Consider the following 23,171-nt stretch of genomic DNA (forward strand, 5'->3'; position numbering starts at 1 on the left):
CAGGAGCCACCAGCTCTTCTTGCACCAGCTCTTCTTACTCCTGATTCAGTTCCTTTAATAGTTTTATTTTCAGTTGCTTCCCACTTGGCAGGGCCTCTTTTAAGGATGAGCCCAGTTAGCAAGAATGTGTCTGTAGTCAGAAACCCCTCTAAGGGGTATCTGTTCTACTGTCATGCTAGAGAAAAACTAAAAATGGCAATTCTAGACCTGTGCCAGACTACAGCCTCTCTCTGCTTCCCCAATCAGAGCTCAGGCCAAACTCTTCTGTCCTCTTGCCCTCTGCATTAACCCTTTGCTGATCCTCAGGGACCACTCCCCCAACACTCCCATACCTGGGCAAGGGATGTTGGACAGAGCCCATTTTCATGTGCTGCAGGTGGGAGTGTGCTAACATGTTTGCTCTTGGTTGATGGACAAGGTAGAGGCCGGGAGTGAAAATTAGGAGTGAGACGGGAGAAGAGCTAGGTGCCTGTTTCATAGTCACTTGTGTGTGAAGATTCGGGGTAATGGCATCTCCCCACTTTAGGGTTCTCAGACTTCGGACACCTCCTCTCTTCTCAGAGCCCAGATGTCTCACAGGTGAACTCTGATAGGGAAAAACACAGGAGTGTGGGAGAGGAGCGGGTTTTGGTGTGTTTGCATGAGTGTGTGTAGCTTCAGGCCTTGGAAGTTGGCAAAAGGGAGGGAGGAAGGAGAGCAAAATCTTCAGAGGGTGTTTCTTGTACCTGGGGGATCCTGCTCTGAATCTCCTTAGTCCTCCACTGTGAACTGGGGTGGGGATGGACGGGAGGGGGGAGGGAGGGAGTGGTGCTGGGGAATAAATCTTATATGAGAACAATCTTTAAGAGACTGATGTTGAATGGTGTTTTACCCTTGATAGTGTTCTCAGGTGACAACCTTAGAATAGTAAGTCCAGCTGTGAGCGACCCACCTGCCCTGTTTTTCCTTTGTGATGGTCAGAATAATCACCATGGTATGAAGCCACTTCCCCTCCCCTGGAGAGCCTAGACAGTATAACTGGCACTCTTGGTTGGCATCTAGCCAGCAGTTCCATCATTTTTTTTTAATGTTTGTTTATTTTAGAGAGAGAGAGAGGGAGAGAAAGCAAGCGGGGGAGGGGCAGAGAGAGAGAGGGAGCCAGAATCCCAAGCAAGCTCTGCACTGTCAGTATGCAGCCCCACCTGCGGCTCAAACCCACGAACCTCAAGATCATGACCTGAGCCGAAATCAAGAGTCGGATGCCCAACCTACTGTGCCACCCAGGCACCCCTCATTTTTAATTCTTAATATTGTTCCTTAGACATGTGAAGACAACTACGTGTTTCAAAGGCTAATGAGAATTTAGGTAACAGAAGGCTGTAAAGATTAACACCATGCTCTTCCTCTGGAGTGTTTGAGCTGCAGGGACAGCTGCTCTTTGGCCTTCGGCTGACCTCAGAAACTAGAAACACTTATTTCAGGCTTTGTCCCATTGGCCACTGTGGGCAGAAGTGGAAAACACCTGCCAGGTGTTGCCATAAGATTGACTCGGCCAACAGGAAACTTTTCTAACAAGCTTTGTGGCTTAACCGTAGCCCCGTCCCAACCCTGCCTTGCCTTGGCGTTCACACCACAGCACGTGTTGAGCGCCCCCTGTGTGCGAGGCCCGGTAACGGGCAATGAAGGATATCGCTATTGTCCTTCCAGAGTTTCTACGCATTTTTGTCTTCCAACCACCCTCCTGTTAGTATCTCTTTTTCCTATTTTACAAATGAGACCGACGAAAAGAGCATCGGGCCGTGGGACAGGGCACGTCCCTGTGAGTAACTGGCTCTGTGATCTTGAGCTAGTCGCTAGCCCAGCGGGAGTTGATCCCAAGTTTTCTCCCCCTTGGAACACCGGCCCAGCTCACGGTGATGAGAGCTCAGCCGCTGCCTCTGGAAGCGGGTCTCGGAACGTGAAGGCGTGATTTACTACGGCCTGCGTCCCGAGGAGCAGGGAGGGAGAAGTCCAGGGCAAGCGCCCCACCTCCGCTGCATGGACCCAGAAGTGTGAGGGACCACACTCGCACCCGGCTCCCGACAGCACTGACCTACGGCGCCCGGGAAGGGTCGCTTCGTTCCTCGCCAAGACTTCTCCTTCCGCCAATCACCGCTTGAGCCCCGCCCTTCCCGTCGCCGGAAGCAGCCGTTGCCCCGAGCAACTGCAACGTCCGGCTTTCCAAGTTGGCGGCGGGAAAGGCCATGAGTAAAGGCCGGGCCGAGGCTGCGGCGGGAGGTAAACGGACCGCGGGCACTGGGGAGACCCGGGCGGGGGCCGGGCGAGGGGTCGGTTGAGTGACCTCCCCCCATGCCCCGTCTCCTCGTAGCCCCCGGGATTCTCCTGAGATACCTGCAGGAGCAGAACCGGCCCTACAGCGCCCAGGACGTGTTCGGGAACCTGCAGCGGGAACATGGACTGGGCAAGGCGGTGAGGACCCTCTCCTGGGACCGCCCCCCTACCCTTGGGGCCCCTCGAATCAGCCTGAAGTGCTGCCCTCTCGAGGCAGCCATTCTAGCCTTGAGCTTCCTAAGGCTGGTCGGCCCTAATTCCCACTGCCTGGGCCCTAAATCATCCCTCTGATTGGTTCTGCCTCTCCCCTCTGCCAGGCGGTGGTGAAGGCGCTGGAGCAGCTGGCCCAACAAGGCAAAATCAAAGAGAAGATGTACGGCAAGCAGAAGATCTATTTTGCGGACCAGGTGAGGGAAACCTGTGCAGATTATCACCCGTGTGAGACCCCGACATTAGGTGAATCAGTCTCTAGAATGAACTCTGACTTGAGGCATCCCGTGAAACTCAGCTAGCCCACGCCATTAAAAGGGCCCCACACACCCTTTAAATCAAAGTGGGTACTCACTTGCTGTGATCCAGACTCAACGAGACTTCCAGATCTGAGATGTACATGATAGATGACAGAAGATCCTGAATTGTTCCTACCAAGGTCCCTTTCCCCTTGGAGGTTTCTTTTTCCCAGTCATCTAGATCAGAACCATCATCTGCCAAACGATTTGCCTTCTGTCCCCACCCCTCCCAACACAGATGACACTAATTTTATATCTCTAGGCCAGACCACCGCCCGGATGCCTTCCAGACCTTGCAGAATCAATATTGCTGAAGTAGAATGCACATCTCCCCTAAATGGGCTCCTTTTACAGGCTTCTCCCTCAGTTAGAGCCACTCCTCACCCAACTCAGAGACTGGGGAGTCACTCTTACCTCACAGCTTAGGCAGCCAGCAAATCCAGTTGGCTTTCCCCCTTCCTGAATCCACCCTCCCCTTTCTGTCTGCCATTGCTGATTGAGTTCAGGTGCTCCTCATCTATCACGATAGCCTCCTCACAGCTCCTGGCCTCCTCACACATCTTAAACGCTGCAGCCAGAATGGTCTGCGTCAGTACAATCTGGGGCCATTTCCCTACTTGAAACTCCAGCACTCCCTACAACAGGGAGAAATCTACATAGAGACTTGGCTCCAGGCTGCTGCTAGCCTCACCTGTCCCTTCACCAGTACTAGACCATTTAGGTGTATTTTACTCCTGTGTCCTTCCTCTGCCTGGAGTTTTAAAATCCCTTCTTCCTCTTCTGTGTCTTTGCTCAGCGAACTCTTACTCCAAGGTTCTCCCTCAGGCATCACCTCCAGAAACCTTCCCCGGATTCTCTCCTCGCCTCTTCTTCAGGCACTCACCTCCCTGAGGGATGCTATATTGTGGTGGTCTTTTTACCCATCTCCTCGCTAGACTGCAGCCCTTCCAGGGCTGAGCCCACTTCTCACTCTTCCTCCTTTGCTGAGCACAACCCCCCCCCCCACCCCAGTATCTAAGGTCCAGTAGACCCTGAATACTAGTTTAACTGAACCACACCACCATCAAGACTAACTTTTCTGAAATAGGTTTCATTACATTACTACTCTAATGAAGAGTCCCTAAGGGAGAATTCGGCAGCATTTTTTCTGTAAAGACAATTTTGTGCTTTTGCCGGCCAGATGGCCTCTTTTCATAGCTATACAACTGTCACAGCCACTGAGGGCCGTCATTATAGAGCAGTATGTAAATGATCACATGTAAACATGTAAACGAGTGGGTGTAACTGTGTTTCCAGAAATTTTTGTTTTCACAACCCCGAATGTGGCAGGATTTGGCGTGCAGGCTGTAGTTTGCTGCCTTCTGCTATAAAGGTTTACTTTGCTTTAATGAAGAGTCCAAACTGCCCAGGCTGGCATTCCTATTCTTTCTAACCTGCTCCCTGACATCACTGACAAGACCACCCCACCCCCCATCCCGAGCCCCACCACAGTCCTTTGTGGCAGCTGGTCTCTCTCAGGGGAGGGGCCCCTCAGACGTTTACTGGAGTCCCTTCAATACCACCCACCACGACTCTTGACCTGCCCAGGTTCCTCCTACTGTGGAAATGTGTAATTTAGGTATCACTACCTTGGGAAGAATGTTCCTTTACTCTTTTAGCCCAGTGAGTGGTTTTACCACTAAACTTTCTGCCCTGTTCAGTATCCTGAAGCTCCTTGAGGACAGGCATCAGGTTTTAACTTTTTTACACCTTTTTGTTTGTTGGGACCAGTACCGAACCAAATGGTGTCTCACAGGGACCCTCCCGCTGTTCTCCCAGGCCCCCTGGAGGGCTGGGGAGCCCCAGGTTCTTGATGTGATGTGGCCTGCCCAGATGTGGCCTCACATCACACCCACCCACTTCTGTTTGTCGTCTCACCTCTGGCAGGACCAGTTCGAGATGGTGAGTGACGCTGACCTCCAAGGCCTGGACACCAAAATCGTGGCCCTCACTGCCAAGGTGCAGAGCCTCCAGCAGAGCTGCCGCCACATGGAGGCTGGTAGGACTGGACGGATGCTGAAAGGGGCCCCTGGCGCGAGGGTCAGTCCAGAGGGCAGGAATCCCTAAGTGAATGGTTTGCTGACCGCAATGTCTCGCTGCAGTGGAGAGCTGGGCTGGGCCGCCACAGGCATTATGTTACAAGAAACGTAAACAGCTAATGGCTTTTGAATATAAATGGGCAAGACACGCATTTGCTTTCCCTAACATTATCAGTGTACTGTGTCCACACTCCCTCTGTGCCTGTTTCTTTAACTGGCTACAGGGAACAGTCTGTTCAACCTCACACTTTACCACTGCTTGTAGATGGAAGAGGAAAGAAAAGCAGACTAAACTGGTAATTCTGTAAGCCTTAATCTCTGCCGAGCGCAATTTCCAGAATATGGAACTCATTCTGGACCCTGGGTGTAGAACCTAGAGCAAGGTAGGGGCCCAGTCTCCTACCTCAGGGAGCACCCACTGGGAAAGACAAAACCCCATCATCAGGGTAAGAAGCGACCTCAGGGAGATGTGGTTTCAGAGCTGAAGGAGTTAACTAGTGCCCTGACCACACCGGAGATGCAGAAAGAGATCCAGGAGTTGAAGAAGGAATGTGCTGGCTACAGACAGAGACTGAAGAACATCAAAGCAGCCACCAACCACGTGACTCCAGAAGAGAAAGAGCAGGTGAGTCAGGAGGAAGGGTGGTAGCGGGGCGGTCTGCCTGTGCAGGTCTGGAGTGAGGCCGAGGTTGCCCCCCAGCAGCCCCTGAGAGGCTAGAGCAAGCCGTTTCCCTGTGCAGGTGTACAGAGAGAGGCAGAAGTACTGCAAGGAATGGAGGAAGCGGAAGAGGATGGTAAGTGCGTGAGCTCCGCAGCAGGCCCTGGAAAATGGCAGCCACCGGAGAAACTGCTGCCTGAGGTCATGGGTCCGCCAGGCAGTGCCGCCCGTCTGAAAAGGGGTGGTTTTGTTTCTTGTCAGGCAACAGAACTGTCTGATGCGATCCTTGAAGGATACCCCAAGAGCAAGAAGCAGTTCTTTGTAAGTGGTTCTCTCTGTCTCTCCCCTCCTTGCCACCCTGGGGTCTTCGTCCAGGGAGGTCTCGTTTACTGGTCTCCCTGCCCCAGGAGGAAGTTGGGATAGAGACCGATGAAGATTACAACGTGAAGCTCCCAGACCCTTGAGGAGTCCTCTGCAGGATGGGGGAATGGAAGCGACGTCCTGGACTGGCCGCCTCCTTCAGGTTGGCTTCTTGGTTCCTGCTGCTTTCCACCTTTGAGCAGAGCAGCTGGGAGAGGGGCATGAACCAGAATACAGGGCTCAGGGAGTGAGCAAGCCCAGAGTGGATGGTTGTCATGCTCGTTTCATCATCTAGATTCCAATTGCTTGCACTTAAACTTGGAACAACGCTAAAGGAAAGCATTTGGCAATATTTATTGTACTATAATTTGATATAAAAATACTTAATTTCCTCTGGATAACCAAACCTCCCAGATGTCAACCCTGAGGAAGGCTACCGGGTAGAGAGAAGCTAGTATACACAGCATTCGAGGAGCCCAAGGCTTTACCCAGGACTTTTCTGGGCTCTGTACCCCAGGAGGCTTTTAAAGTATCTTCTCTACCCCTTCACGCCACTCCCAAGTCCTGGGAGAAACACAAGCAGCACTGAGATGGTGGAGACCCAGGTATGCTCGACAGGATGGCTGGGAGTGCTTTGGAGGCCCAGTTCACTTTCAAAAATTGTAACTTTAGCAAAATTGCAATGTTGGTGTTTAGAATATTAAAAAAAAAAATTAATATGTAGTGCTATGTCACATGTAACTTCTCTGTGCTATGCTCCTGCCTGTGGGGACAGAGGGGGCAGGGGTATGTGGGGGAGGAAGGAGAGGGGATGCAGTAGCAAGTGAGGGCAGGAACCCAGTAGCCCTGCCCTGAGCTGGCCAGAAGAGGCCTGATCTCACCTTGGGCTGACCAGACAGCCCTAGCTGAGGCACAAGGAGGCCTTTCACCCCTCTTGGCTGTGGGAGTATTTCCTCATGTTCCTCCCTTCCCATCCAACTACTGCCAAAATGGCCAAACTTGGGCCAAATGTTGCCCAGGAGACCAAACCAAATGCAAACAGTAGCTTCCCAATATGTGTAATCAGGAGCAAAAATCTGAGGATTAGAAGGGGAGAGACCAGGAGCTCTTATGGGGGGAGGGGGGTGTCCCCAGAACACAGGGTTCCCCCCCCCCCCCCGAAGACTTCTACGGAGAAGGGGAAAGACAGTAAGCTCGAGTTCTGTGGTCAGTATAATAAATTAAAGCTTTCACAAAACAAATACCCCAGCCCCAGTGAGGATGAAGGGGTGCTGGGGAACCAAACACCGAGAACCAGCTGACTGGTGTGCAGTGTCGCAGTCCAATCTCATAAGCCCAGTGGCTCCGTGGCCAAGTAGGAGACTCTGGCATCTTGTTGGCTCTTCTGCAGCTTCCAAAACCCAGTCAGTACAGCTGGTTCTTCAATTGGTGCAAGACGCCAATCACAATCTCCCGTAGGGTCTGGCGGGGGCAGCAGAGGAAAACACGAGTGATGCTCAGGTGAGGACAGAGGCTCAGATACCTGCCTACACCAGTCATGCTCTTTAGAGTACAACAGAAAAAGCCCCTGGGAAACACCGTTTACAGTCGACTCTGAAATGTCCCTGAGACAGGACAGAGAAAGGGATGGAGACATGGACAGCTATGTGGTAAAGCAAATACAAGAAATGGGAATGGTAGCATTTAGGTGGTGGGCACAGGAGTGTCCACTCTTGTGTCGCAGGACACTTAAAGTGGTTCCAGAAAATGTCAGGAAACAAAAAAGTGAGATGCAAGTCAAGCCTCAGAAACTCCATGCAATACCATTAACACACGGCTCCATTACAACTAATCACAAACCCCAGGGAAAACTAGTGGGCCTGGGGGTGGGAGCCAGGAATGTTTCTAGAAATTCCACGTGATTCTGCTATGAGTGATGAGGGCTTACATACTAGGCAGCCATAACACAAGCTAACAAAGGCCAGAGCGAGGCCTTGCCTGAGTTAAGTGCCCACATCATTCTTGCCAAATGAAACCTTAACAGGAAAATGTGGGCCAGGAAGCAAAGAAGAGAGCCTCCAGAAACCTAAAAGTTGCCACCTTCCCTCTCTGAACAAATTAGGACGGACTTGGGTCACTTGGCCTGAAGGAAGATAGAAAATCTGCACCCCTTGACCACTGCTGCCCCATACCTGAGGCTTACAGTGCTCCTCAATCCAGCTGAAGACACAGGCTGACAGCTCCTGGAAACTGGCCACGGAGATAGAGGCATTGAAGGACTGGAACAGTGAGTCCATGATGCCTTGAAACACATTGAACTTGACTTGGTCAGAGACCTGGTCTTCTCCCTCATGGGGGTTGTCCTGGTGTGCCTTCACAATCTGCTCATAGTTGCTGAAAGCGAGTAGAACAGGGCTAAGGTGCTATAACAGCTCAGGTCACCGTATGTACTCCCCCGGCCCCAGGAAGGGGTTCCCGGAGAGCTGCTGGGACAGAAATGGGTGACCCCTCTCTCTACCCCTCGTTAATCCCACAGGCACTTTGAGTATCTGCTAGGTATCAGGGACTGTTGGGGTGCAGAGTCCTGCCCCTAAGTGGCCACCTACAGGAATGAGAAGATTATCTGTTCTGTATTATCTGATGTGGCCTTTGAACAAGAGAAAGGTATGAACTGAAGTCAGCTTCAGAGTCCCCTCAGAAGCCCTGGCTCCCCGAGCTCAGCATCCCCCCCTTACACTTTCATGATCTTTAGGGCCGTGACGTCCTTGCGTAGCATGGACACCTCCTCCTCCTGCTTTTTCTTCTCCTTGTGCAAAAACTGGATGTAGTCAATAGCTGCAGTGAGGGTGGGCACAGAGGATGTCTCAGCCAGAAGGACATGGTTTACTTTGTTTCCCCTTCCTCCCTTTCCCCAACTCTCTCATTATAATCACCCCACCGGGGCCAGGCCGAAAGTGAGTGTAAGTCTCTGGCCTCCTCACAGCACCACTGGCCCCAACCACTCCCAGTGCTCTCCCTGGCCATACTCTTCTGTAGAACGATGGCTTTGCTGAGCTTTTGGGAGCCAATGGAGAAGTCCTGCTGCTGGCAGGTGGGGACGATGGTCTGGAGGTCATCATAGCCTCTCTGTGGAGACAGGAGGGAAAACAAGGGTTCCTTAACTCCAAGGGATTCAGGCAAACTGGTACAAAACTTTCTGTGAACCAAAGTTCCATGCTCACAAACTCAAAGGGGTAGGGGACTAGAAAAAAGGAGGTGTTCATATCCAGGGACTAGAGCAGCTGCCACCAAGGATGCTGGGGACTGATGAGGGCAGGGTAGATCTGAAATACACAGGGGCCTCCTGCATTGGCTGAGGTACAGGCCTCCCCAGTCACCTTGATGGCGTCTCTCCTCTTCTGCTCAGCCTGAGTATGTGCTCGCCGCCGCCGGTCCTTGTAGGACTCCTTGTAGGACTCCTGGTGGTAATCACTGTCCTCGTCATCTACGCTCAAAGTTGGGGGCAGGAGGAGGTCATTTTGAAGCCCAGTGGGCCCAGCTAACCCACCTTGCCCCAGTGGGGAAGAAAAAACTGGTGCTCAGAGACAGCAAACGGACAGAACCGTCTAATATTCTAGATGAGGTGAAAGATGGTGAGACCCTGTGTCTAACGCTAGGCCTCCAGCACCCCCGTGTGGATGACTGGAGCTTCCTGTCTAGGAAATATACTAAAATGATGGTATATCTGAGCCCCCCCAGGTGGGGGCATGTTGCTGCCTACCTGTATTGGGGACAGAAGAGGCACTGGTGGAACCGATGCTATTAGCTCTGGACACTACACTCCCCTTTCGGGTACTTTCTACAAAAAGCCCTGTAAAAGAGAGGTCCCAATCACTAGGGGGTAGGACAGGAGGACACTGTTAGACCTTCAGACACCTGTGTGTACAATGGCTTCCTGATCCTTAAATGCTGACCTCTCCCTTTCAACCCAAAAGCTACCCATATTGGGTCATCCACTTCCTGCTGTGCCCCACCACAGTGCTCCTGTCTCTGGTGTCTCCACTGCTCCAGGGGCCTGCAATGATACCACCGGTTCACGAAGTGGCATCTAGGCACAACGAGGGTGACAGAATGGCTAGCTCCCACTATTTTCATCATTTCCTTGTTTCAGAGCAGCAGGAATTATACCCTTATGCTTCCTGCCCCTTATGCAGCTCCTCCCTCATTGTCTCAGGGCAGGAACTCCGCTCAGGGACAGTGGACTGTGCTCAGGTGTGGCTGGCAAGACCACGGGAATCCACAGGACTGTGGCAGGAGTGTCACCAGGGAGCTAGAGACTGTGGGAGAGGTACTCACCGGGGTCCAGGCTGTTGTCACTGTAGGCATACTCCACCTGTGACACCAAGCAAAGGAGCTCATCAGACCTCCGCCCGGGGCTGGGCACCTCCTCTCACTCTGAGCGCGTGCGCACTCGTACACACACCACACACCCCTACCACACACACCTCTACCCGCCCCAACCCCCCCCCCCCCCACCCCGAGAGCGCAGGCAATTGCAGAATGCACGCGCGTGCGTTCACTTATACACACACGCGCGCACCTGCGGTGCGCAGGGGTTTGCAGGATTGCCCCGATAGCAGTAAGCAGATAGGCCATAGGAGCACCGCCCCTCCGCCCCCACCCCCTCCCTCCTCCACCGTCCCCCCCCCCCCGCAAGCCCGGTCCCCTCACATTCGTGCACACACGCCTCACTTGTCTCCCCACCTTGGCACGCGCAGGGTGAGGGCTGTCTTCTCTGCAGCCCCGGGGCCCGGAGGGCGGGGGGACCTTTGGGAACTGCAGGGAATCCCCTAGTCTTCGGGACCCCCCACGTGCATGAGCCCGACCCGCCCTCCCCTCGCCGGCGTGCGCGCCCGCGGGGCTTGCCTTGACCCAGGGGTCGTCCGGAGAGGCGACCGGCTCCGTCATCTCCGACCCACCGAACCGGAAACCAGCCAGCGGGCGGGCCCCCTGCCGCGAGGAAGAGGCGAGGCACTTCCACGTGACCCAAACCCACCAACCCACGAACGAGAGGCGGAGGGCGGGGCACGGCCCGCGCATGCGCACCCGGAAAACTCTGAAACCGAGGGTCAGGAGCCTCGGAGACTGGCGTCGGGGCTGACACAGACGTTGTCCTTCCCCTCACTCGCCCACACCGCGACATGACGCACATTCTGTAAAATGGAGTCCCCTCAAAAGGCTCGTCCGAGAAGTATTTCCGAGAGTTGTGTGCACGCGCTGTGCTGGACCCGCGGCTTCCAGGGACTTGTGTCCAACCCCACCCTGCCGGCCCAGCACGGCTGTCAGGTCCGTGAGGCCAGAGGCCCCGCCTGGCTCGTGGAAGGCCGGTCCTCCAACACGTAGCCTGGTACCTGGCAGGAGACCAGTGGAAGAAACGCTTTCAAAGCGCCCGTTAGCCCAGTTAAGCCGCTTCACAGATACAGAAACCGAGGAACCTAGAAAGTCTGTAGCTTCTCCCAAAGCAGACAGGTAGTCAGCGATGGGACCAAGGCTGACCTCAATCTGGCTAGCTGCAAAAGCTATGCTCAGAACCACTGCACTCCAGGCTTCCAGCTCAAGGCTTCCAAAGAAAGATACCTAGAGGCATTGGGGCAGGACGCAGACATACAGGCAGCACCTGGCAACATTCACCTTTAATTGGTACAAGTTCCAGTGTTTGCCCTGGCCACAGTGGGCCGAAGGTTTCACAGACACTGTGGGCAAGAGTAGGCACAAAATGCCAGAGGGGCCTGCTCCCCTCTGAGTCGCATCCTCAGCGATGGCCAAACACCAGCAAGCTGGGTAGACTTCCTGTGTCCACCAGGCCCAGCCTTGCCCTTCCCAGTCTGGTTCAGAGTCTCTAGGCCCAAGCTAGGACGAGCACCCAGGCCCCCACTCCTCCTCACCGCTGAATCTCTAGGCAGCTCCAGGGCCACTGTGGCCCCACAGAGAACACATTGTCAGCCATGGGCCTTACGGCGTCTGGGAGATGCGCTTCTGCAAGAGAGCCCAAGCTTTCTCCACCTTTGAGCAGGACAGAGTGTCAGGAGGAAGAGAAGAGAGTCAGGCAGGCACCCACTGGAGACTCCTTCCCTACAACCCAGCCCTTTCCGGGGCACCAACCTGGCATTGAGTAACATGCGGTTCCCATAAAGTGCTCAGCACCACGTGGCTCTGGTCCACGAGCTGTTGCCCACTCATCTGGCTCTGCAACCGGCTCTGAGCTGCAGCTTCACTCAGGCCATCCCTCTCCACAATGCGTCGTATAGCCTGGGCACGGAGAAGGCATCGGTCAGCCCACTGGCTCAGAGCGGGCTGCGGTGTGCAGTGGGGATGGGGTGAGAGACGGGCCCAGATACCTCAGTCTCAGGGATGACAACGGTCCACACCTCATGCACCATGTTCTGCCAGCCGGCTTCAAGCAGCAGGGCGGCATCAATCACGCACACACGTTTTCCTGCGGGGAGACCCCAGTCACTGCCAGCAGCACACTGCCACTTGCCACCAGAGAGCCGGTGAAGCCTAGTCCCAAGGAAGTGGAGGGTCTGGCTTGGGGTGAGGAAGCTCCTAGGAGGAGAATCTGCTTAATGTCCCCCTTGGCTGCTCCCATCAACTCTCCAACTCACCCTCAGCCACAGCCTGGTTCATCTCCTCTCGAGCCAGTTTTGCGATAATTGGCCACACAATATCCGTGAGTATCTTCAGCTGCTTCTGAGGAGGGGGAACAGAGGAAGCAGGCGATTTACCTTCCCTTGGACACGGAGCCAGCCCGAGAGGAGGTGGTGGGGAACAGATGAGTGGAAACGCACTCTGAACCAGACCAGAAAGGTCCATTCGGTCCCAACCTCTGGTTCTAGTAGCAGCTGAGGAGTCCTTGGAGAGAAGCGTGCTTACCTTGTTCCCAAACACCCGGCTGCCTAGGACCTTCCTGTTGATAATGCCATCTTTATGGAGAATATCTGGACGAGAGACACAGGACTGGGCAAGGAGGCCAGGCCATCCCCTCACTTTTCAGGCCACTTCTAGCCCTCCCCAGGCATTACCTGCTCCAAAGGCTTCCACAACAGGCTGGTAGGCAGGACCCCCTGGGGCGTAGGCCCGATGGCCCAGGTGGTCACTGTCGATGACAAACGCCCCCAGGCCCTTAAGCCGCTGAGCTACTGAGCTCTTCCCAGAGCCACTGATGCCCGTCAGTCCAATCACGTAGAGCTGTGCGGGGAGTTCGGGCCTCTTCTGGAGGTAGAGGAGAGGGAACCCCAGTTACTAGGGTCTTCAGACTCATGCTTGAGACTGAAATCTTCAGTCTACTCTCCAGCATTTCCAGCCCACCCAAGCAGAGGAGAGAGAGGACAGGCATACATATGGAGGCCGAAGCAGCTTTCCCAGCATTCGTTGGCGGAAGGTGGAGGAACTGACTTTGTCCTCTTCATTGTCTGTATGGTTTGGGTCCTTCAGCAGCTGGATCTGGTACAAGGCAAGCTCCTCCAGACCCTGAGGTTAAAGAGGAGGGGTGAGGAGAGGGAACGAGGGGCAGGAGGACAATGACATCTGAGCTGCCCCCTTATCCTCCCCAGAGGTAGAGCCTGCCTCCAAGGGGAAGCTGGGAAACAGTTCCTTCTCGCCTCTTCCTCACCACCCCAAGTCCTCTCTTCCCTCCTCTAGGGTCACGGTACTTCCAACAGCCCCCTACGTGGCCTTCCCCAGCCCCATCCACTCCCTCTGCCAGTCTCCCTCAGGGGTTACATTCTCAAGACGGAAGCGGTTGACGGCCATCCCCCCACGATAGGTCTCCTCGCTGACCACCAGGAACTCCAAGGAGGGGTTAGAGCCAGCGGGCCCATAGGGATCCAGCAGGGGGGTGATATCAAAAGTCAAGGAGGGCTTGACGTCCACCAGGAACTCACTCAGATGTTCCACGCGTTCTGTGTAGGGTTGGAGCAGCTCAGGGAGCAATTTGCCTGGGGAAGGAGCCCAGTGAGATCTTTTTACTGGGGAGGAAAGGTATAGTCAAGTTTGGGGAAGACTATCCCTAAGCATCCAATCTCCAGAGGGGGATGGGTGGCAGGAAGAAAGGGCTAAGCTGGGAAGTGCTGTATGTCAGGGGAGCAGTGAAGAGGGGGCAGCCAGCAAGCACGACAGTCATGGCAGGGGCTGGCATGTGTCCAGAGAACGAGCAGTGCCAGGGAGCATCAGAGTCAGATGGAGAATTCCAAGAACCACCCCAACCACGAGTCCCCTCTTGCTGTAGCTCTAACACACTACCTACAACCCACAACCCACTCATCTATTTACTCCCAGGGTCTCAATCTTTAGGGTTCGTGACCTGGAGAACTTCTCAAAAGTACAGATTTCCTTAGTTCCACATTTGGGGAAATTCTGATTTGAGTGGTGAGTAGATCACACACAGAGAAAGCTGCACTTGTTCGTTTAACATAGTTTCCTTAACACCCACTGGGTGCCAGGTGCTGTTACATACGGGAGGGGTGGGAAGTAAAGGATGCCCACCCCCTTCCTCAGTCTTGGCACTGGGGGCAAGGTTAAGGGGTTTTGAGGGTCCTCCCCTGCTCTACTCCAGAGTATCTCTCACTCACTCTTCAACAGGTCTTTGTCCGCTACTCCCACCACAAGCTGCTCCTGGGCCAGGATGCACGCGACACTGAGCAACACCTTGTGGGCATTGTGCAGGCGGTCAAACGTGCCACCCACAGCCCCACGGTGGTAGCCACGCACTGGCTGCTTTGGAGACCTGGCCACGGGAGAGGCTGGCCTGATGGTGGAGGGTAAGGGGACATCCAGGGACTCCACAGACAGCTCTCCGGGCCCATAATCGGGGTATAGCAGCACCGAAGCCAGCTGGGGACAACAACTGTAGCAGCTGGTGGCATAACGCTCTAGCTGTTGTTTGACCGGGTTGTACTGGCTCCCATCCAGGGTCTGGAAGTCAGTCAGCACCACTTCCGGTGGGTGGGCCAGGTTCTGGACTGAGCTGGGAAGGGGAGGGAGAAAGGCGCTCTTGGCTCCTATATTGGTCAGCAGAACTCTGACATCCAGGTGCCTGTGGACATCGGCGCCAGCGTAGAGGTGCGTGATGAAATCCAGGACCTCAAACGTGGCCTGCACGAGGCTGGACTGGGGCTGGGCCGGGCCCCCCAGGCTCATGCCCGGCTGCAGGTGTACGTAGAGCGTGTGATTCACCAGCCGGGCCGCCGAGGTCAGGATGGGGGCCAGGCGTGGGGCCAGGGAGGCGAGCGGCGTCGTCAGCACCAGGAGGCCCGACCGGAATACGGCCATGCTGCCCAGGCCTGCGGACAGCCAGGAAGACGAGGCGTGGGTGACCGAGGGGTTATGTGGCTGAGGCCGAAGGCAGTCCGGGGCCGTGGGCCCAGGAGAGGGGACCTGGCGCAGGGACGGGGTCTCAGTGCTGATCCAGAGGAACCCGGGGGAGGGCACGGGGCCTCGGGGCTATGCGCTAAGCCCCGGTTTCCACATCTCTCAGACGGAGCGGTGAAGCTGCTGAACTGAATCCAAATCCTGAGCAGGGAAACTGGACAAAAGCCCCTGAGTCATAGGGTTGGGAATCCAGAAATCCTGGGCCCTGCTGCCAGGCTGTACCAGGGTCTTAAAGGAATCAAAGGAGGATACTAGAGGGAAACACTCAGGCTCTGAGCGGTCTTCTACTTACTGAGACCTCTGGGCTTAGGTTCCGCTAGGGCCGCCGCGGAGCCTTACCTGGCTGCGACCCGGAAACAGTAGTTCAACGCCTGCGGCCCCGAGCTACGGAACGGCAGAAAGGCCAAAGTCTTTACCGGGTTCTGGAACCTCGCGAGATTTTGTAAGGAGTAGGGCGGGTCCTGCTGAGGAGGTGGGGCGGAGCTCGGAGGCTGGGGGAGCAGGTGAAGCTATTTATTTCCAGATCTCAACCATTCCCAGTTCAGTTGGTGGAGGGCGAGGCGGACCTGAAAGCCGATTTCACGGATGCCCTTTTGACCCCGACAGCAGAGAATGGCTTCAGCCTGGTTACCCAGGAGATAGCGGCGAAGGCAGAACACACACCTGAGTTTCCTCTTAGTAAGTTATAGGACATAGCACCTGGGTGGCTCAGTCGGTTGAGCATGGGATTCTTGATTTTGGCTCAGGTCATGATCTCACCGTTTGTGAGTTCAAGCCCCGCATCTGGATCCGTGCTGACAGTGTGGATGGAGCCTGCTTGGGATTCTCTTTCTCCCTCTCTCTCTCTGTCCTTTCCCCACTCGCACTCTGTCTCTCTCTCTCTCTCGAAATAAATATAAACATTAAAAGAAATAAATTACAGGGACGGAGGTGGGAGCCCCAGGACTCAGAGTCCCTGGAACCCTCCTGGTGCCCATCCACTCCAAGGATACTCTTGTGGGAAGCCACAGGACAACTCTGTCCAAGTCCCCATTTCACAGTTGGGGAAACTGAGGCCCTCTATGTTCCAAGGACATACGAGGAAGTAATGACAGAGGCTTGGTCTTATGGCTCCGTGGGATGCTCTCCACACCACTCAGAACCAGTTTGAGGGAGGGAGGAGGAGGAGGAGAGTTCTGCATGGCAGCTGGGTAGAGTTGCCAGAGAATGGTCTTCAGACAGGAGAGAAGGGGAGGAAGGAGGGAGACCTAGTGTCAAGGGTTTACTGTGAAGCCAATAGGGCTGGAAAGGCTGCAGTCGGTAGTCTCCGTGCAGAGAGGAAACCAGGTTGCCATCAGGAAATATTTCAAGTAAATTGTTCACAGAGATCTCAAGAGGGAGGGAAACCAATCTCCCAAGATTCCAGTATCGTGCTGTGGTTTATTTCCCCAAACTAAGCAAATGCTCATTTTCATAGTTATGTGGAGTTTTTAAAATTCTTTAAGTTTACTTATTTATTATTATTTTTTTTTTTGAAAGCGCGAGAGAGCACCAGCGAGGGAGAGGGAGAGAGAGAGAATTCGAGGCAGGCTCTGAGCTGTCAGCTCGAAGCCCCACATGTGGGCTCGAACCCAGGTACCATGAGATCATGACCTAAGCCGAAATCAAGATTCCGACACTTAACTGACTGAGCCACCCAGGTCCCCCCTTTTTTGTATTCTTAAAGAGGTGTCCCAAGGGGCGCCTGGCTGGCTTAACTGGTGGAGCATGCGACCCTTGATCTGAGGGTTGTAAGTTAGAATCCCCACGTTGGGTGTAGAGATTACTTAAAAATAAAATCTTAAAAAAGAAAATAAAATCAATAGAGACGTCCCAAAGGTGTATAAGCCTCTGGCCCCACAGAGCCTGGATCTGCCCCTGGAGTCAAGGATTGGAAGAGTTATAGAGCCACAAAGGCGTTGAAGCCAGCTTCAGACAGGAGACAACTTAGGTTGGATTTTAAAGAGAGGACCCCACATGAAGAAGCAAACTGCAGCCTCTCAGGAAATGTCCTGAAACATCTGGGCGCAATCTCACAGAGTCACTGTTGGAGATGTGAGTGCCAGCTGACTCTCAAGCTGGCCCTGGGCAATTGAAGGCTGTCCTTAGTATACACTATTCCCACAGCAGTAGCTTTGAGAGAGCAATGTGTCGTCGAGACCATCTGGATGGTATATGTGGCGGAACCTATTTAAGGCCTCTACGTAAACTATTAAGATTCCGGTGGGCAAGTGCAGAGACCCACTTGTCTTGTAGTCGCCCAGGACAAGTCTCATATGTCAGTTCCCTTGCTAATTAAAACCCCCACCTTCCAATCTGGAGTGCTCTGCCTCTTTCTTTGGTCTCTCCTTGGCCTCTGTGTACGGGAGCCAGTTTCAGATTTCACCCAGGGAACTTGTAGGTTGTGAACCAACAGTCACTTTTATTCAGTAAATGTGGATTTAGTGCCTCCCATGATCAGGAATGGTTCTAGGTATAAGGGATCAACCAGTGAACAAAACAAACCAACGAGCTGCCCTGGAGCTTAAGTTCTTATGTGTTTTGGGATAGGGTGGTGAAAGTTATAGATAAATGTGTAACAATAAAGTCAGCAGGTCAATAAATAAATCTCTGACACATTAGTGGTGATAAGCGCTATGAAGAAAAATGAAACAGGGTAAGGGAACTATAACTGGCGGGGGTGGGGGGGGGTGGGGGTGGGGCTAGGGAATGCTACTTTAGATAAGGTCGTCCGGGGAAACACGTGAAGGAAGAGAAGAATCAGAGATTAGGGAAACTGTACCAGATAGAAGAAATAGCCAGTTCAAAGGCCCTGGGGCAGAAAGCCAGTAGGGCTGAATCAGATAATGGTAAGTGATGAAAGATAGGGTCAGAAAGGAAGTGGGGGCCAGATCAAAGAATGTGTTGGAGGTCTTGGAGAAAAGCCTCTGATTTTACTTAGAAAGCCACAGGAGGTGTTTTAAGCACAGACATGGAATAACTTTCATTTTTAAAAGATCATTCTGGGGGCGCCTGGGTGGCTCAGTCAGTTAAGCGTCCTACTTCGGCTCAGGTCACGATCTCGCGGTCGGTGGGTTCGAGCCCCGCATCGGGCTCTGTGCTGACAGCTCAGAGCCTGGAGCCTGTTTCCGATTCTGTGTCTCCCTCTCTCTGACCCTCCCCCGTTCATGCTCTGTCTCTCTCTATCTCAAAAATAAATAAACCTTAAAAAAAAAAAAAAAAAAAAAAAAAAGATCATTCTGGCTGTTCTGTGGAAATTTTATTTGGTGGGCGTGGGTCGCATCAAGGCAACCAGTTAGGAAACCACTGCAATAATCCAGGTGCGGTGATGGTAGACCAGAGTGCATAGACCGGAGTGATTTCCAGAGTATTCCAAAATACCTTCCAATCTTTTATAGACTGAAGGTATTTGCTGATGCGTTGGTTGAGGGATGGGCAAGAAGGAAGAGTGGAGTTGTCGGGTACTGAAGTGGGGAAGACTGGGGCAGGAGCAGTGGGAGATCTGGAAATCAGAACTTGCGTTTGGACACATTAAGTTTATTAGGGATCAAGTGGAGCTGTTGAGTAGGAAGTTGATGTGTGTCTGGAATTTGGGGAAGCAATGCAGTTGGAGATATTGGAGACTTTGGTGAGGCTCATGGGTGCATAAACAGTCCTCGAAGTCATGGGACTGCAGGAGACTATTAAGAGTATGAACGTGGGGCGACTGGGTGGCTCAGTCAGGTAGGCGTCTGACTTTGGCTTAGGTCATGATCTAGTGGTCTGTGAGCTCGAGCCCCACATCGGGCTCTGTGCTGACAGCTCAGAGCCTGGAGCCTGCTTCGGATTCTGTGTCTTCCTCTCACTCTCTCTCCCCCTCAAAAATAAATAAACATTAAAAAAAAAAAAAAAAGTATGAATGTAATTGAGACACCTGGCTGGCTCGGTTGGTGGAGCGTGTGATTCCTGATCTTGAGGTTGAGGGTTCGAGCCCCACGTTGGGTACAGAGATTACTTAAAAATAAAATCTTAGGGGCACCTGGGTGGCTCAGTTGGTTAAGCGTCTGACTCTCTATTTCGGCTCAGGTCGTGATCTCACGGTTCCTGAGATCAAGCCCCGATCTCCAAGTCGGGCTCTGTGCTGATAGCAAGGAGCCTGCTTGAGATTCTCTCTCTCTGCCCCTCCCTTACTCACAGGCTCGCTCACTCTCTCTCAAAATAAACATTAAAAAAATTAAATTTAATTAAAAAAATAAAATCTTTAAAAACATTATGAATGTAAATTCATGGAGGGGTCACACTTTGCCTTTCTCATCATTGCATCCCCACCCCAGGGTGCGACCTTGTGAGTGTATGCATACACACACACACACACACACACACACACACACACACACACACACTGGGGTGCAAAGGAACAGACTGGGGGACAAGAGCTGGGCTCTGAGAGCAGGTCTCAGAGATTCATGCCATCTTGGCTCTCTCCCCTTCTGGTGGCCTTTCTGGATCCTGAAGGGACAGCAGAACCATATGGGCCATCAGGGCAGGGAGACAGCAGGGATGAGCTGGCTGAGGCACCCTGTCCCAGGAGTAGCCAGCAGTCCAACGCCCAGAGTGTTTGGCTACCCGGAGGTAGTGGAAGGTTCAGATGCTGTACCTCCTTCCCCTCCCCCCAGGTTCCAAACAACCCCCCAGCAGTTTCCCCTCTATTCTGGCTTCCCAAGATCTCTGTAGCCATGGCCCTGCCCATTCCAAGTAGTCATTTCCCTCCCTCTCCCCCATCTCTTAGGCACCCCTACCCCTGTCCTCTACCCGCACCCTCCTCATCTAGTACCCTCCCTGTTCACCCCTTCTTCAGCACACTACTTCTCAGGAAGTTAGCAGGAAATTGACCCCACAACCCTGCAAGCCCTTTCTCTGGCTTCTGCCCCTGGCTTCAGGAAAGAGGATAGCCCATTGGGCAGGCCCGCCTGCCCTGGATCCTTAGCTGAACCTCCTGGTGAGTGGCAGCTTCTGGGCTGGTGGTGATCCCGCCAGCTGAGTTCTGTCTAGGGCAGGGGACACGGAAGAGGATGTGTGGAGCTGTAGCCTTATAACTCACTTGGCCTGTTTCTTCTCTACACATCGGGCTTCTGCACACGAACACATAATAGTAACACCACTAAGAGTAGCGGTAATAGCGGTGCCTGCTATTAAAACCTCCTTCCCAGCACTTCCAGGAATTATCTCAACCCTTCATACAACCCATGACATAGGTCTTATACCCATTTTACAGTTAAGAGAACAGACTCAGGATAAGGCCCTTGCCTGAAGTCTCCTGACTAGTGGGGGCCAAATCACAAACGGACTCTCCTCCTTCCCAGGTCTGCCTCACTCTTGCTGCAGACACCCTGCGGGAATCCAGGAATCATTCTCGACCTTGCCCCTCGGTGGGCTAGCTCCTTCCTCTTTCTGGGCCTCGCTTTCCGCGTTGGTATAACCCGGGCTAGCCACGGTCCTTCCAGATCACCCACTCGCTGCACGCGCCGCCTGTCGCACACGTCCCCCTCCACCCACCAGAACCGCGCGCCCCTGGGGTCGCAAAGGAGGGCGCGGCAGACAGCGGCGGGCCAAGCCTTTATTGCAGGGCGGCGGGAGGAGAGCCGAGCGCGGGGCCGCCCAGGTCGGCAGCGGACTCGTCGGCGGGCTCTTCGGAGAACACCGCGCGGTGCATGGCGGCGACGTAGCTGCGGCCGCTGGGGTCGGTGAGACGCATGCGCACCAGGGGCAGGAAGCGCTCCGTGCTGAAGTAGCGCAGCGCGGGGCGCGGGGAGCGCAGCGCGGCGAGGAAGACCTGGGGCGGCGGGAGGAGGCGCTTGGCCGGGGCTGGCCGCCAACCCCCACGCGCCGTCCGTGCTCCCAGGGCCGCGCCCGGCGCCTACCTCGGTCACCTCCTCCGGGTCCTGCGCCGCCTCGTGGAAGATCCGCTCCAAATGGCGCTGGTAGCGGGAGAAGAGGTCGCGGGTCTCGGCGTCCGCGCCGTCCAGCGCTCCGCCCGGGCCGCCCTCCAGCTTCTCCTGGAAGGCGGTGCGCACCGGGCCGCACTCGATGAGGCTCACGCTGCGGGCATTGAGCGGCGGGTGGGCGGGGGCGCAGTAAGCAGCCGGACTAGGCGGGCGGGGCGGGCGGGAAGGGGTCTGCGCGTGGGCCTCGGGAGCGTTTGAAAAGCGGCTTACAGCGGGAAAGGCCCCCCGGAGTGTGAGGGAGACGTGTGTCAGAATTCTAACCTGGCAGGCTCCCTTCAGCTGTGTGACCTTGGGCCAGTCACCTAACCTCTTTGGGCCTCCGTTTCCCAGCTGGGTGGCAGAAGTGAGATAACGAGTGCCAAGTGCCCAGTACTGCGCCTGGCACACAACAAATGTGAGCCGCAGTGGAGAGGGACCAGCGTGAGAGTGGCTCCAACAGGTCAGGGTCCTGGGGTTCCCAAAATCAGGATTCAGAGGGCTCTGGGGGTGGGGCGGTGACTCACTGGACCCCGAAGGGCGGCAGCAGAACCGCCAAACTCTCGCATAGACCTTCGATCGCAAACTTGCTGGCGCAGTAAACGGCGTTGAATGGCAGCCCTTCCAGGGGAGATGAAGCTTTTGGAGGCGCCCGGAGCCCACTGTAGCCCCTGGCACTGTCACCAGGCCCCACCCCTCCCGCTGGCCCTGCCCCATTCCACGCACCCATCAAGCCACCCATGCTCCCCGTCACCAATACGCGTCCCGAGCGGCGGCGCTTCATGTCCGGCAGGAAGGCCTGCAGTGTCCGCACCGTCCCTGCCACGTTCACGTCCAGCACAGACCCGACGGCGCCAGCCTCCTGCACCTCCAGCGGCCCGAGCAGGCCCCGGCCCGCATTACACACTGCGGGAAGAGACGCCGAAACCCCACCTGCCTCGCCTTCCTCAGACCCAGCCGGTCCCCTTGTGTTCCTGGGGCCTCAGGACATTTTGGTTTGGACATAGGGTGGGGAAGGCTCACCCAGCACATCCACGCGGCCCTCGGTCACGCGTGCCCGGGCAGCGGCCACGGAATCTGCGTCCCTCACGTCCAGCTGCAACATCTCCAGGGAGCCAGGAGGGCACCCTCGGGACTGGGCCGCCTCCCGCAGCGGGCCCTGCGCCCTCAGGTCCCGCAGCGTGGCATACACTGGAGGTTCAGGGAGAAGACAAGGATCTGAATTCCCTGCTTACCCCTACCTGGGTCTCCTTGGGCTAGCGACTGCTCCTTTCTCTCTGTCCCAGCCCCTCATATACCTTTGAATCTCCGGGAGGGGTCGGATGCCAGACGCAGAGCCAGGTGCAGGCCGATGCCGGAGGAGCAGCCCGTGATGAGCACCACAGTGCGGTCCATGGGGAGAGGAGCTCGGAGGGGCGCCGGGAATGCAAGGCTTGGGTCTCTGAGCTCGAGAGGCCCTGCTCTGACCCGCCTAGGGCATGCCCACCCCTTGTTGTGTCTCCAGCATAATCTCAAGGCTGAGCCCTCCCGCCAGTCTGGGGCCTGCTCTCCCCACCCTTTATCTTGGTCAAAGCAGAGCTGAGGCCACTCCTGGGCATACCCCTTCTTCAGCTACTGGCCAGAGGGAGGGCAAAGTTTGCAAGCAGATGTGGGCTTGCCTGTGGGCACTGAGTGCCCTGGGCACCCTTCCCCTGTGTGTGCCTCTGTCCCATAGGGACAACGATAGGTTCCAAAGTTTGCTGCTGAGGGTGTGAAAGTATACATTTTGGGGAGGGCATTATCAGTTCCAAGGTCAGGTGTCAGTATTATGTACAGGGAGGCTGAGGCAAGGGGGCAGAGGGAAATGGCATCCACACCAGTGTCCATGCTGTAGCCGGGAGTCCTCCCAGCC

The 23,171-nt window shown here is 54.9% G+C and overlaps 4 protein-coding genes across 11 annotated transcripts; 1 reads left to right on the forward strand and 3 right to left on the reverse strand.

The window, feature by feature from the left end:
• Positions 1–817: 817 nt before the first annotated feature.
• PSMC3IP (PSMC3 interacting protein) lies at positions 818–6,115 on the forward strand. The gene is made up of 8 exons (XM_058702712.1): positions 818–2,256; positions 2,348–2,448; positions 2,628–2,717; positions 4,746–4,857; positions 5,377–5,522; positions 5,638–5,691; positions 5,817–5,876; positions 5,963–6,115. The coding sequence occupies exons 1-8, from the start codon at positions 2,223–2,225 to the stop codon at positions 6,017–6,019; spliced, it is 654 nt and encodes a 217-aa protein (XP_058558695.1). The 5' UTR covers positions 818–2,222; the 3' UTR covers positions 6,020–6,115.
• A 130-nt stretch (positions 6,116–6,245) lies between these two features.
• MLX (MAX dimerization protein MLX) lies at positions 6,246–11,419 on the reverse strand. 4 transcript variants are annotated; one of them, XM_058702697.1, is made up of 8 exons: positions 10,800–11,419; positions 10,230–10,266; positions 9,655–9,744; positions 9,272–9,378; positions 8,921–9,020; positions 8,630–8,729; positions 8,087–8,288; positions 6,246–7,376 (listed from the first exon to the last, which is right to left on the reverse strand). In XM_058702697.1, the coding sequence occupies exons 1-8, from the start codon at positions 10,971–10,973 to the stop codon at positions 7,320–7,322; spliced, it is 867 nt and encodes a 288-aa protein (XP_058558680.1). In that variant the 5' UTR covers positions 10,974–11,419; the 3' UTR covers positions 6,246–7,319. The 4 variants fall into 4 exon arrangements, with proteins under 4 accessions (XP_058558680.1, XP_058558679.1, XP_058558682.1 ...); XM_058702696.1 differs by having other exon boundaries at positions 10,638–11,419; XM_058702698.1 differs by lacking the exon at positions 6,246–7,376 and adding an exon at positions 7,415–7,441.
• Positions 11,420–11,551: 132 nt separating this feature from the next.
• Positions 11,552–15,752, reverse strand: COASY (Coenzyme A synthase). Of its 3 annotated transcripts, none has more exons than XM_058702667.1 (10): positions 15,642–15,752; positions 14,504–15,214; positions 13,656–13,870; positions 13,272–13,403; positions 12,956–13,145; positions 12,807–12,871; positions 12,539–12,623; positions 12,272–12,369; positions 12,036–12,182; positions 11,552–11,936 (listed from the first exon to the last, which is right to left on the reverse strand). In XM_058702667.1, exons 2-10 carry the CDS (start codon positions 15,201–15,203, stop codon positions 11,886–11,888), a joined length of 1,683 nt encoding a protein of 560 aa, XP_058558650.1. In that variant the 5' UTR covers positions 15,204–15,214; positions 15,642–15,752; the 3' UTR covers positions 11,552–11,885. The 3 variants fall into 3 exon arrangements, with proteins under 3 accessions (XP_058558650.1, XP_058558651.1, XP_058558652.1); XM_058702668.1 differs by having other exon boundaries at positions 15,595–15,648; XM_058702669.1 differs by lacking the exon at positions 15,642–15,752 and having other exon boundaries at positions 12,956–13,142; positions 14,504–15,635.
• A 4,390-nt stretch (positions 15,753–20,142) lies between these two features.
• On the reverse strand, positions 20,143–23,048 carry HSD17B1 (hydroxysteroid 17-beta dehydrogenase 1). Of its 3 annotated transcripts, none has more exons than XM_058702680.1 (6): positions 22,579–23,048; positions 22,304–22,471; positions 22,035–22,186; positions 21,566–21,901; positions 21,221–21,398; positions 20,143–21,132 (listed from the first exon to the last, which is right to left on the reverse strand). In XM_058702680.1, exons 1-6 carry the CDS (start codon positions 22,673–22,675, stop codon positions 20,636–20,638), a joined length of 1,428 nt encoding a protein of 475 aa, XP_058558663.1. In that variant the 5' UTR covers positions 22,676–23,048; the 3' UTR covers positions 20,143–20,635. The 3 variants fall into 3 exon arrangements, with proteins under 3 accessions (XP_058558663.1, XP_058558666.1, XP_058558664.1); XM_058702683.1 differs by having other exon boundaries at positions 20,903–21,132; positions 21,808–21,901; positions 22,007–22,186; XM_058702681.1 differs by having other exon boundaries at positions 20,903–21,132; positions 21,808–22,186.
• Between the last annotated feature and the right edge of the window lie 123 nt (positions 23,049–23,171).

Source organism: Neofelis nebulosa, chromosome 16 (genome assembly GCF_028018385.1).
Source record: "Neofelis nebulosa isolate mNeoNeb1 chromosome 16, mNeoNeb1.pri, whole genome shotgun sequence".
In the NCBI taxonomy this organism is placed as follows: Eukaryota; Metazoa; Chordata; class Mammalia; order Carnivora; family Felidae; genus Neofelis; species Neofelis nebulosa.

Bases quoted from the DNA above. Each gene is read 5' to 3' on its own strand.
- MLX (XM_058702696.1), bottom strand. From the start codon at position 10,973: ATGCGCGGGCCGTGCCCCGCCCTCCGCCTCTCGTTCGTGGGTTGGTGG. The intron at 8,289-8,629 runs GTAAGGGGGGGA...ACTCGCTTTCAG, and splicing joins GCCCTAAAGATCATGAAAGT to CAACTATGAGCAGATTGTGA. The intron at 7,377-8,086 runs GTATGGGGCAGC...TGCCCCCGCCAG, and splicing joins AGGAGCACTGTAAGCCTCAG to ACCCTACGGGAGATTGTGAT.
- HSD17B1 (XM_058702680.1), bottom strand. From the start codon at position 22,675: ATGGACCGCACTGTGGTGCTCATCACGGGCTGCTCCTCCGGCATCGGC. The intron at 22,472-22,578 runs GTATATGAGGGG...CTGAACCTCCAG, and splicing joins CCCCTCCCGGAGATTCAAAG to TGTATGCCACGCTGCGGGAC. The intron at 21,902-22,034 runs GTGACGGGGAGC...CTCCCCTGGAAG, and splicing joins GCCGCTCGGGACGCGTATTG to GGCTGCCATTCAACGCCGTT.
- COASY (XM_058702667.1), bottom strand. From the start codon at position 15,203: ATGGCCGTATTCCGGTCGGGCCTCCTGGTGCTGACGACGCCGCTCGCC. The intron at 12,872-12,955 runs GTAATGCCTGGG...TCTCTCGTCCAG, and splicing joins TGTGGAAGCCTTTGGAGCAG to ATATTCTCCATAAAGATGGC. The intron at 11,937-12,035 runs GTTGGTGCCCCG...TCCTGCTCAAAG, and splicing joins CGCATGTTACTCAATGCCAG to GTGGAGAAAGCTTGGGCTCT.
- PSMC3IP (XM_058702712.1), top strand. From the start codon at position 2,223: ATGAGTAAAGGCCGGGCCGAGGCTGCGGCGGGAG. The intron at 2,449-2,627 runs GTGAGGACCCTC...CCCCTCTGCCAG, and splicing joins AACATGGACTGGGCAAGGCG to GCGGTGGTGAAGGCGCTGGA. The intron at 5,523-5,637 runs GTGAGTCAGGAG...TTCCCTGTGCAG, and splicing joins CTCCAGAAGAGAAAGAGCAG to GTGTACAGAGAGAGGCAGAA.